The following is an 11862-nucleotide window of genomic DNA, read 5'->3' as shown; positions in this document are numbered from 1 at the left end:
AGTATGGTGTATTCATTCACAGTAGTTCAGGTTCAATCTATGGAAGATTCACTCTCTCAACAAAATACTTCCCTCCCCTTGCACAACCGCAAATAACCAAATCGATAGGATGGTAGATATCCATCAGTTTAACCTTCGGTATATCCTCAGCCACAGCCGGCAAGGCAAACCTCACATCTCTTCCATCGGAACGATACTGCGCAAGAAGCGCGATAGTTCGCTTCACCAAGTGCGTCGGGTAGTGCGAGTGCTCGTAGCCCCTTGCCTTCGTCTCCAGCCTGGACCATAGATCATCCAAGAGGTAGGTGAAAAAGGCGTCGGATTTGTATACTAGAGCAAGTTGCAGCAGAACTTCAGAGAGACTGAATGTGTATATGTCCGCTGTAGCAGATGTGGCGAGGTCTAGGGTGTTGAGGATCTGGATTATCCTCTGGACATGATTTTGTTGATCTCCGCCGTTATTAGATTCGTCGAACATCATTTCACATAACAGAGCATATAGCGCGTTCATCGCGTCGCGGTGCGTTGGAAATTCAGTGTTTACTCTATCGGGCCACTGATTCCTCGCCAGTCGTGTCTTCCACACTTCTAATCTTCCACGCTGCACATCCATTAGTCCTCGTAGATGAGGACCGCGCATGAAGCTATTTTCTGCTTCAACCGACTCGTCGCTAGAAGCTTCCTTACCGATGAGGTGACTTAGGACATTATACGCCACCCCGCCTATCCCCCGGCTCATTTCAGACAACCCATAACATCCCGAAACAGCCTCGAACACAACTAACCTGCTCCTAATCTCAATAGTCTTAATCAAGATATCATAGACCAGATCATCCGCGCTCATCCCCAGGATACAATCCAGATAAAGACTCTGAAACGAATCCGGGTACCGATTTGGTCCAAAATGACTTTCGCCCTCGCCCTCGAGTAATAGAGCAGGCGGTTTTCCGAGCCGATGAGATACGCAGAGCCGGTACCACATTTGGAGTGCGCCTCGGCCCGTTTCTGAGCCGGCTAGGATGTCTCTATGTCGCGATACGAAGCGGACGGTATCCCATACTGCGAAGCGGAATTGGCGGTGGTTTGTTGAGGCGTGGTGGTAGTATGCCAAGACGGTGTATGCGGTAAGGATGGCTGCGGAGTCCGTCTCGGAGTTAGTGAGATAAGGGTCTGTGGAGCGACAGTATGAAAGTGCTTGATCATGATACTTCCGAGCTTGGGCTTGATGGAGCTGATTGACGAGCGGGCTGAAGACTGATCGACGGGCGTCATGGGTTAGACTTCGCGTCTGAACGGCAGTGTTGAGCATTGACAGATTGGATGCTGATATGGAAAGGACTGCAAATTTCAGATGTGGAGATTGGACAGCCCCAAGCGCTAGAAAAGATGAATATGCTGGGAGGAGATACTGGACATGGTGTCTGAAGTGATCCAAGTAACGAGTCTCTGTATCGAAGTAGGAAAGAGGGGATGTGCATAGCGGAAGACAGGCATTTTGTTGAGATGTATTCTGGTAGACATTCCGAAAGCTCCAGTCCGTGAGATAGCTGCACTCTAGGTGAAGTCTGATGCAAGCTCGACAAGAGGGTTTACTTTCGTCGCACTGGGGAAGTCGGTCAGTACGTGGCTGTAAGCAATAAAATGGGGGGCGGCCGACCTTTTTGCCCCTCTTCCGACACGCCTTGCAGCCAGAATGACCCCGTATAATCTTCCTCGGTTTGGAGGTGCGCTTTGGCGAAGCCTGGACTGGCATATCTGAGAAAAAACAGCTTGATTGTTGTCCGAATGGAACTGAAGACGTTGGCAACACCCCACCCATTGATACCGGTCTAACCTGTTTGGGGAATATTTTACGCCGTTGCGTATGGGGACCTTGTGGGTGGCTATCTATACAACCGATCACCAGCACCAAGTGCCATGTCTCTTTCTAGCCAAAGTTTACGCTCTATTCTCGGAATCAGACGCAGTTGCATCATGCCATGATGGATTCGCTTTTTTGGAGCCCATTGGAACGATATAAAGCCACTCTCGCTCATCCCCGTGGAATGAACCCCTCCCCAACTCTTGTCTTTCACCGTTTCAACTCACGTCATGGCGCGCGCTGTATGGAAGAAACTCCTCGTTGATCCATCTATACAACGATCCTCTCAATCCCTGTCTGTTGTCGGCAGCAATGCCTACATCTACGGCGGCGAGCTGCGACCCCGCGAGCCCGTGGATTCATCTGTGTACTACGTCCCGCTTGAGCCGGGTAAGATATCTCCTTCGTACCAAAAAATCCCCCAGGTAACAATGCTGAAAATTATTGATTATAGGCGAGTTCTCTACTTCGGGCATAGCCAAACTCACTAACCACCCAACCACCCCTTCGCCACGAGTCGGCACAGCCTCAACAACTGTCAACGAGAAAATCTACATCTTCTCCGGCCGCGGCGGAACAGCCATGACACCCATCGAGGAAAGTGGCGCCATCTGGGTCTTTGATACAGGTGCGGAAACTGGAGGAGAATGGTCCCAAGTCCATCCGGCCGACCCTGCAGCCCCATACCCCGTCGGTCGGAGCTACCACGCACTCACGAGTAACGGACAAGACAAGTTTTTCTTACACGCCGGGTGTCCTGAAAAGGGACGGCTATCTGATCTCTGGGCTTTTGATATCCCGAATCGGAAGTGGACGGAGCTTGTGCCGGCTCCTGGCCCGGAGAGAGGTGGGACATCAATCGCGTATCTCGACGGGAAAATCTACCGTATGAACGGGTTTGATGGGAAGACGGAGCAGGGCGGGGCGCTTGATGTGTTTGACTTGTCCGTGGGAAGCTGGACGGCGATTGCCTATGCTGCTGATGGAGTTAATGGACCGAGCCCGCGGAGCGTGAGCTGTCTTCTCCCTGTTATCATTGATGGGAAGCCGTCCTTGGTCACGATGTTCGGCGAACATGATCCTAGTAGTTTGGGACATCAGGGGGCTGGGAAGATGTTGTCTGACATTTGGGCATTCCATGTCGGGTCGAGTGAATGGGCAAAGGTTGATGTCGATGTCGAGGGTGGAGGTGAAGCCCCTCCAGCTCGTGGCTGGTTCGATGCAGATGTGATGGGGGTTTCAGAATCTCGGATCGTTGTCCATGGTGGTCTTGCCGAGTCTAATGAGCGGTTGGGCGACGTCTGGATACTGGACTTTCAGTGAATCGAATTTACGGCTGTAGTAACGCTAGAATAGCGATAACTCTGAATGAATGAGTACAGAATGTTGAAGGTTGCTTCTTACTAGTAGCTATGCAATAACAAAGCCGTATTACTACCGAGAAGAGTACGCAGGCGGCGCCTCATCAGTATCCGGACGCCCAATACCAGCATGACCATCCCCACAACCATTCGTAGCTCGAACGGCCTCAAGAGGAGAAGCCGAGTACGCTGGTAGTTCCACCTCGTCATTGACACTCTTAGGCTTCCCAAACCCACCATGCTTCCTCCTCCTCCACCACCACCGAATATACGAGAACACGAGAATGGCAACTCTAAAAACACTGACCACGACGCCGATGGTGACCTCGATATCCGTTGATGACTCCTTTCTCTCGGAGTCGGAATCCTCGGAGGCAGACCTGGAATTGGATTCGGATGCGGATGTACAGCTGTACTTTCCCTTATACCACCTGCTTTGCTGGATCTTGTCCGAAATCTCGTTGAAGTGCTAGTCCAATGGAGCGCAGTCAAGCGCGAGGTCTGAAGTTATCTGGAAGTTTCGGAAAGCCCGAGAGGTTGGGGAGGTCGACCCTGTTATAGCCGTCAATCAAGAGTCAGGGGATGTCAGGGGAGGCCACGGCGGATGACGAAGGGCAGGGAAAGAGGTTAATTGCATACCCGTCAATCAAACCGCTCAGGGAAATACTCCCAGCTTTTTTGATATTGAGGCTGACATTTAAGGGGGTATGATGTACCTATGCTGAATGACATGCCCATCGCGTTGGTGAAAGAGCCGAAATCGAGACTAAAATGCGTTAGTTCCAGATTGTGATAAGACACGGTTTCGGCGCAGCCCTTGCTTACCTCGAGATAAGTCCCTTCAATTCAATAGACGGCCCCTCACATGGTCCAGTTTTGGGAAGCTGATGGGGGCCGGAGAACCAAGGACATGTACATTGATATTCCCGCTGCCACCACCGTAACCATCCGTGCTAGCATTGGCCAGGCTCGGTAGTAAGATGCTGCGACTAGTCAGCGCCTGGCATCTCAATTGATATTATCGCAGCTGGCAAACCTCGATGTCCTCGCCGTTATGGAAATATCGCCGGCAGGCGTGAGAGACGTAAAAGTCAGATTCAAGAAAGTACCTGTCTCGCTATGGTCCTCGTAGGAATCATTCGTCCATGCCGCAACGCCGGAGAGAGAGCCAGTGATTTTTTTTCAGCGCGAGTGACATACGTTGACTGGTTCGCAGTGACGTCCAGATATCGCGCCTCTGTCAAAGATGGGAACCGAGCCTCACTCCCAAGCCCGACCTGGCCGAGCCAGATGTTGTCAATAGACTGAAGCCGCAGGGCGGCAAATGATTTAATACTTGAATCCGGAAGTTTGATTTCGTCGATATATTCAAGGTCCGGCAATTCAATCGAGGATAGCTCTGGAGCAGTCGCTGTGTTGGCAATACAATTTCAAGGCCCCCAGTGATGTTGGTGACTCCATTCAGGGCAAAGGGCTCAGAGTAATTCTCGTCAATGCCGATGGAGCCGTTAATGGTCGTGCAGAGGCCGGATATTTCGTCGAGATCGTCTTGGCTCGTGACAACAACGCCCCCGCCGCAGAATTGGGCAAGGAAGACTAAAATGACGAGTAAAAACGACGCAATACGATGGATAGTTTTGTCTCACGCAGTGGCAGCATGGCCGCACAAGCCACACTCAGCGCAAATGCGCTGAAAACCCTCATTTTGGCCAGAGATCAGCCACTAGAAATGTCGTGATTTTCTGAATCTGCACCGAAAGAGAAATTTTGGGGGCGCCAAGTGCCAGCGCCTGAGCTTACCTGTCAACCAGGGCTCGCCAGGTCAGGGGCTGTGAGGCTTGAGCTCGAGGCTCAGCCTCAAACTCGGTCGGGCTCCAGCCCTGTAGGTTCGAGGCTCGAAGGTGAGTGGTTCAAAACTCTGGGCTCGCTTCTCAAACCATCGTACCTCGCGCTTTGAGATTTCATCTTGGCGATGCGTTGTTATTGGGTCAATCGAAATGCATCAAATCAATTCGAGCTAGGATCATTCTGAGAGGCGAAACAGCCGGCGACACAGATCGCGAAAACAGATTTCTCCCGGATGATTGGCCGGCGTGGATTGTTTCGATGCTACCGTGAGAGAGATAGCGAAACTTGGAAGACAAAAGAGGTGAAGGTCGGAAATCCCGGGTGAACAAGAGCAATTGAACGAGTGGAGCTGAAGCGCGGGGAAGTGGCTGGAGCTGGAGGCTGAACACTACAAAAAGATAGATTGCCAGAGCTGTCCATCACTATCCCAACTTATCTGAATTATAGAATTAAGAAGCGAAGTGTACTAATGTACAGTATGTCAATCAAGGTGGGCAAACGTACGCCCTCGCACAAGGCTTGTGGCTCTACTCTTCCGGTGCTCCCAACGCATTCGCATTATAAACGTCATAATACAGTGGACACCTCGCATCCAAAAGCTGACTCGGAACCGTAGAGAGCGTCCTTTTCCCCTGCTCGCTAACTCCCGGGCGCACTCCATCACCAAAGACACCGACAGTCGGAACTTGAGGCCATCCCGGTCCGTTGGTGGGGTTCTTCGCAAAGTCCGCAATCGCCTTTTGCACGGTCCGGCTCAGCTGGTGCTGGAACTCCGTCGCGCCTTCTTGTCTGTACGTACCAAAGATGGATGATAGGTCCGAGGCGTGGTATGCGCCGATACCCGGGAGGAACTCCGTATTCGGGAAAGAGGCGTTGTATACGAACCGCCAGGAGGGGAGGCCTGCGGTCTTGGTATCGTTCGCGTGAACCTGCGTGTTGCATTGCATAAGAAATTCCGTCGCGAAGCGGTTGATCCGTGCGTTTTCTGTTAGGATGCCTGGTGTGCCCAGTGGGTAGGCGGGGATGAGGATGTCTGCGAATTCGGAGAGCTCGATGGATTCTAAGGCTGCGCGGGTGTCGTTTAGCCCGATTGTGAAGGGCGAGGCTTCGTCGTAGGTTGTCCCGATTAGGGTTGGGACGCGTGCGGACTTGCCGGATAGTCTGTCGAGGCGGGGTGTGTCGGACCAGGTTACGCCGCCATCGGGGAAGCCATTGAAGCTGAGGTCATTGGCTGTGACGAGGTTGACGAGGTCCTGGGCTAGATATTCGGAGAGGCAGGCTAAGCCGTCATCGGCGGGGCACCCGGCGAGTTCGGTGAGTTTATTCCAGGCTGCGATGTAGGCCTCCGGCGTTTGGGGCTGGGCCTGGACGGAGATCTGACTGGAGGATAGGATGGCCGCGCGGAATGGCAGAGGGTCTGGGGGTGCAGTGAGGAGAGTGTCGACGGTCGACGAACCGCCGCTCTCGCCGACAATCGTGATCTTAAAGGGGTTTCCGCCGAGGCCTGCGATATTGCGAACGATCCAATCTAGGGCAAGGCGCGCGTCATGTAGACTGTGTTTGTCAGACTCTAAGCAAAAATCGAGTAAGGGTTAGGCAACGTACGCAAGGTTCCTCTCAGTAACCGGGATGCTCTCATCAGCAGGAAAGCCAAAGACATTTGTGCGGTAGTTAATGCTGACGAGAACAACGTCCTCGTTGGCAACGATGTTAGACCCATCATATAGAGGCAGCGAATTGGCACCGTTCTGCCAGCTCCCTCCATAGATCCACACAATCACTGCCTTGGAGCCAGCAGAGGCTGTCGCAGGGCTAAAGACATTGAGATTGAGGCAGTCCTCGCTTTCGCCATTCGGCACGACTCCAAGGCCAACGCCTTCGAAGAACGCCGCGGTTTCCTCGCTGATTTGCTGGTAGCAGGCTGGCCCATGTTGCGACGCGTCGAAGAAGCCCGGCCAGGGCGATACGGGCTCGGGGAGGCGAAATCGCTCTGGCCTTTTGGCGAAGGGGATTCCAAGGTACTTGTTCACCGTGACGGTGGCAGATGGTACCGCGACTTGTGTGGTGGTCCCCACAATGGCACCCGAGTCGACAATCGCAGTAGGACGGGAATTGCTATATGCTGGTGTACACTCCGCAGCCGATGCCAGGGCGATAAAGGATAGTAAGCTGAGCATAGTGGCAGGTGCTCTTCACTTATGGCGTGAATCCATCTCCAACAAGAGACGGGATACGCGGATTTTATATGTCGCAAACATGGAGTCAAAAAAATAAACTCTGGAATATGAGGTCAGCGCTGTGTTGGCCCTGATTGAGAATAGCTGACTGATTCTAGCTTCCATCATGTCATGTCAGTGCTCAGCCCTGCGAATTTATGGGTTAGCCAGACAAATCACATTTGCGACTGAGCCACGATCCAAGGCCCTTGTCGAATTTCCAAACCTTGCTCGTTGACCCGTCATGATGGGCCTGTACAGCTTGGCAAGGCTTCCCAGCGCGCCATTCGACCGATCTTGGTAAAGCGTTGGCCCCAGACTACCGTGATTGACGACCTGAATCAAGCATGGCGGAATTCCGCGCTCCCGTCAGTGCGCTGGAACAAGGGAGCGACAAGGAGCTGCCAGCACCGTTGGCATCTCTGATGAATATACATACCGAAAAGCGGATGACTTTGTCTGCCATGTTGTCTGGTTATCCCGCCCGGCCTTGGTCCAAATTGTCGCCAATGAAAGCGGATGATGTGCTCGTCTTTGCATAGAGCGCATGCACAGATATATATAGTCTCACTGCGGAAGAACAATAGGCCAGATCAAGCCATTGCGACTATACGCAAAATTAAAGAATACTATTTAAGCAATGATATCCCTCAGAGATTATATACGGCTGAATTTGGCTGTGGGAAGCGTTGATCAAGTTGTTCTCTATGCCAGTGGCTGGTGATGGAGGTGGGCGCCGATGAAGACATAACCACGAGCGGGAAGGTTTCGCGACGCAACATCTCTGAACTAAAAGAATTGACAGACACCCAGTAATATAAGAAGTGACACTGGCTCACTGTCCGAAAGCTGAAACTTATCGTTACGTCTTGAAGCCTAAAGTGACGCCTCGCACGGACGCCAGGACTGTGATATTGTAGAGGAAGGAGCGACCCAGAGCCCTCTCAGCTATCTACGTAGGGAAGATGCAAGTGAGAGCCCGGTCTGATGCTGATTATTTGAAAAAAAAAAAAAAAAATGTGATCTCGACACTCTTCGGATGCTCTCTTCTCTCGGTGTCGGTATCGTCTGCACCGACGGGTAGTACTATCTTATGCGATGAGCTTCTTTATAAACATAATATTTCCCTCCCCTGACGTATCCCTCAGACCCCTATGATTTCAATTCAAGCTATCGGGAGATTGTGCTCCGACCTCCGCCGTCAATCCCCCGATGCCGAAGCCAAGGCGCTCTGGTGGACGGGATAATTGTAATCCAAGCTGTGAAACGTCCAACGCCAGTCTGCCACCAGAGAGCTAACAAACCGGAGGGCATGAAATGACGCTAATTTCTCCGGGCATGTGGCTTTTTGTTGCTACGCACAAGCCCGGAAAAGTTGGACGAGATGGCGAGTCTATGGCAGACATAGGGCTGCCGGGAAAATGGCGGCAGCTCGGCATTCGGGCCATCTCCTGCGAATTGCGGGGGAGTTTCAAAGCATCCAACATCTGGAGCTCACAATGCTCCCTCCTGAGATCGCATTTGACACTGAGGTCTCTGAAGCAATGATGTTAAAGGGATGAATGACTACAACGGTCCAGACTCGTCCGGATCGACCGAGAACCCGCCCCGTGGCCAAGAAGTCGGCCATGCATGCAACTCGTGCCGAAGACGCAAGCTTCGGTGCTCGAGAGAGCTACCGGCGTGTCAGCATTGCCGGAAAACCCTCTCCGAGTGCTATTACGAGACAAAACGTGCCAAACCCGGAATGAAGGCTGGGGCATTGGATAATATCCATCGTAGACTGGGTGGGTCGCTTGCCTGTCTCTCTTGTCTGACCTCTACTGATGGGCCCTTCTCAAGATGCCCTAGAGCGCTCCGTGTCGAAGCAGCAAGACAAGCTGGATGGTATTGAAGGCGACAGACCTACTCCACAAAGCGACTCAACCATTCATACCCTCTTGTCCACACTCGCAACGAGCCTCCAGAAGCTTGACAAGGGACCGTTACTGAGACAACCTGAAAGCCACACTGGCCGTTCCTCAAAACGGCGGCGACAAAATGAAGACGGCGCATACGCACCTTCACCGCGTCTCCCGAATATACCTGATGACTCCATCCTGAGCCATGTCCTTGAAGCCTACTTTATACATATTCACCCATGGACCCCAATCATCCATGAGAGTCGGTTTCGCAGACGACTTATGGACGATTCCGAACGAGAAAACCTCCGCCTGGTGATGCAGTCTATGATGCTCGTCGCTCGACGGTATATTGAAGATAGTGATACTGCTGATTACGTCAAAGAGCTCACAAACGAGGGAGATAGTGTGAGGGATTGGTTAGTGTCGCAGGCCTTGAAGCATCCATCGGTGGAGAATCTTCAGGCCCTCGTCATCATCACATCTGACGATGTAGGGTTACACCCATTCTTCCTTCTCGTGCCTGCTAACGGGTATAGATTGGCAACGGCCATACCACCCAAGCATGGCCACTAGTTGGTTCATTATCTCGAATGGTGGAATACCTTCAACTCACCGTGGAGCATGACGAGGCCATCCAACCCCCTTTCTCACAGCCATACAAGACACTGCCAGGACACGCTGACTGGACGGAAGCCGAAGAGCGACGAAGGGTCTTTTGGAGCATTTTCGCCCTGGACCGCTTGTGCTCTGTGAGCATGGGATGGAATACAAGTCTTACCGCTGACGATGTTCGTCGCCGTTTGCCGTGCGATGGGATCACCTGGCGTAAGGAGGTCCCTGTTGTAACTCCATACTTTGGGATCTGGGACAAATCGGCCGGTCGCATCGGAAACCCTATTGCTTTCCTTCCTACACATACCGCCCCAGTTCGAACAGAAGAGGAGGAGAATACGCTTTCGGACGCTGGTACGTCTCCTGGCGCGGCGTCCTCAACCGCAGACATGTCAACCGTCGGGGCCTACGCTTATTGCATCGAGGCGACCGAGTCGCTCAGTCGGGTCACAACATATTTCCTGCAGCAGAAAGTCAATCTGAACGAACAGAAAGAGTTCGGCGCCTGGCTCACCCGCTTCAAGGAACTCGATCTTCGTCTAGTACATTGGAAAATGCTTCTTCCTCAAAAATGGACGGTCAATGTTGCCCAGCAGGGTACCGCGAGAATGGACCCTAACTTAACCCTTGCCCATGTCACCCACAACGCATCCATGATCCTCCTTCATCAGCCCATTGCATTTCCACTTCCCGAATGGCCGTTCAAGAGTCGCCTTCCCAGTCTCTGCAGTATGGATACATGCCAGACTGCCGCAGTCGAAGTCGCCTCCATCACCAATCATTACCTCACGAGCTCCCTCTCAGGGTCTCCTCTCAGCAGCCAGTTTGCATTTTGCGTGTTTATAGCCGCGCGAGCTCTTCTTATACACTGGCAACGTAGCCATAGCCAAGAAAGTGTCACGCCAGAATTCTGGGTTCTCATCCAGTGCCTTGATACAATGTCTACTCGCTGGAAGGGGAACCTCGACGGGTCAGGTCATCACAACCTTCCTGCAAAGTATTCTTCAATCTTGTTTCAGATGCACAGGCGATGCACCCAGGATGAGTCTTTTGCGATCAACATCGCGGCGTATACTACTGAGGTACCTCATTCAGCCGAAGAACCGCACTCGCAATCCGACATTTTGCCACTCGAGCCCTGCAACGCCAACCACAGTCCACTTCAATCTTCCAACACAGCAGCTTCATCGCGTTCTTATGCTGGCCCTCTTCACGATCCGTCTGGAACAAGCCCTGTTCAAACCAGAAGTTCCGTGGGTAATGTCCCATCTCAGTCAACGTACCCCAGCCAGCGAGTCCCAACCATGACGACAAATGCCTTCTCCCTAAATATTGGCATCCCCAACAATGGCGAGGTTACCAATATCCTGCGGCCAGAGTTAAATACAGAGTCGGATGAATCAATGGCCATGTCTCACATGCTGCTTGATCAGCAATTTACCGGTCTAGATAGGGTGATCAGCTATAGTGATGGTCTCTTTGGGTCTGAATTCGACGGGCGGCGGTGGTGATAGTGTAATATAGTGGTTCAAGCCCCGGTCCTTTGCGGAGGAGATGGAAAGCCGCATTGATATTCCTACATAAATTGATACAAGCCATTGAAGGGGCCCATACCGCTCATTAACGAATGGTGTTCCTTCATCCACTATGTTCCACCAAGCCCCAAGCGAGCCCTCACGAGCTTGCGGTCCCCATCCCGCCCGACATCTCAATCACCGCGAGACACGCACAGGGCGCCCGAGCGGACGTACCGGACTCGCTCCGTGTCATTGCGGTGGACCTGTATCCGGTGCTACCTACCTGCCTATACCCGATTCGAAGATGGGTGGGGACGTTAGTTGTCGGCTTGGTGCATTGAACGTTTGCTGCGACCAGGGCAGTCAGTGTGAGCCTTAGGAAGCCAGCATGGGTTTCGCTTGCACACGGCACGGCCCGGGGGTTACATGGTGTACCGAGCGCGAGGCGACCTGGCGGCGGGGTACCCACCTACCTATGTACGGTAGCGGAGCGGTGTAACGAGCAGGGAAAAGTACCTAGGCTAGCACGGCGGTGGAGATTCG

At 52.6% G+C, this 11862-nt stretch overlaps 5 protein-coding genes across 5 annotated transcripts; 2 read left to right on the top strand and 3 right to left on the bottom strand.

The window, feature by feature from the left end:
• Positions 1 to 37: 37 nt before the first annotated feature.
• Positions 38 to 1753, bottom strand: BDV17DRAFT_284927 (Zn(II)2Cys6 transcription factor domain-containing protein; the record flags this gene model as incomplete). The annotated part of the gene is made up of 3 exons (XM_073760619.1): positions 38 to 654; positions 688 to 1603; positions 1658 to 1753. The coding sequence occupies 3 exons, from the start codon at positions 1751 to 1753 to the stop codon at positions 38 to 40; spliced, it is 1629 nt and encodes a 542-aa protein (XP_073610942.1).
• Positions 1754 to 2064: 311 nt separating this feature from the next.
• On the top strand, positions 2065 to 3184 carry BDV17DRAFT_301302 (Kelch repeat protein; the record flags this gene model as incomplete). Its single annotated transcript, XM_073764226.1, has 2 exons — positions 2065 to 2251; positions 2316 to 3184. Exons 1-2 carry the CDS (start codon positions 2092 to 2094, stop codon positions 3182 to 3184), a joined length of 1029 nt encoding a protein of 342 aa, XP_073610941.1. The 5' UTR covers positions 2065 to 2091.
• A 111-nt stretch (positions 3185 to 3295) lies between these two features.
• Positions 3296 to 4926, bottom strand: BDV17DRAFT_295734 (uncharacterized protein; the record flags this gene model as incomplete). Its single annotated transcript, XM_073763132.1, has 3 exons — positions 3296 to 3691; positions 4649 to 4818; positions 4869 to 4926. The coding sequence occupies 3 exons, from the start codon at positions 4924 to 4926 to the stop codon at positions 3296 to 3298; spliced, it is 624 nt and encodes a 207-aa protein (XP_073610940.1).
• Positions 4927 to 5570: 644 nt separating this feature from the next.
• Positions 5571 to 7247, bottom strand: BDV17DRAFT_301300 (Alpha/Beta hydrolase protein; the record flags this gene model as incomplete). The annotated part of the gene is made up of 2 exons (XM_073764225.1): positions 5571 to 6624; positions 6676 to 7247. 2 exons carry the CDS (start codon positions 7245 to 7247, stop codon positions 5598 to 5600), a joined length of 1599 nt encoding a protein of 532 aa, XP_073610939.1. The 3' UTR covers positions 5571 to 5597.
• Positions 7248 to 8844: 1597 nt separating this feature from the next.
• Positions 8845 to 11313, top strand: BDV17DRAFT_284924 (Zn(II)2Cys6 transcription factor; the record flags this gene model as incomplete). The annotated part of the gene is made up of 3 exons (XM_073760618.1): positions 8845 to 9073; positions 9129 to 9679; positions 9727 to 11313. 3 exons carry the CDS (start codon positions 8845 to 8847, stop codon positions 11311 to 11313), a joined length of 2367 nt encoding a protein of 788 aa, XP_073610938.1.
• Between the last annotated feature and the right edge of the window lie 549 nt (positions 11314 to 11862).

This window comes from Aspergillus undulatus (assembly GCF_047715775.1).
Source record: "Aspergillus undulatus strain CBS 261.88 unplaced genomic scaffold BDV17scaffold_74, whole genome shotgun sequence".
In the NCBI taxonomy this organism is placed as follows: domain Eukaryota; kingdom Fungi; phylum Ascomycota; class Eurotiomycetes; order Eurotiales; family Aspergillaceae; genus Aspergillus; species Aspergillus undulatus.
Note: the sequence above shows the minus strand (reverse complement) of the source record. Positions and strands in the feature narration are given on the sequence as shown.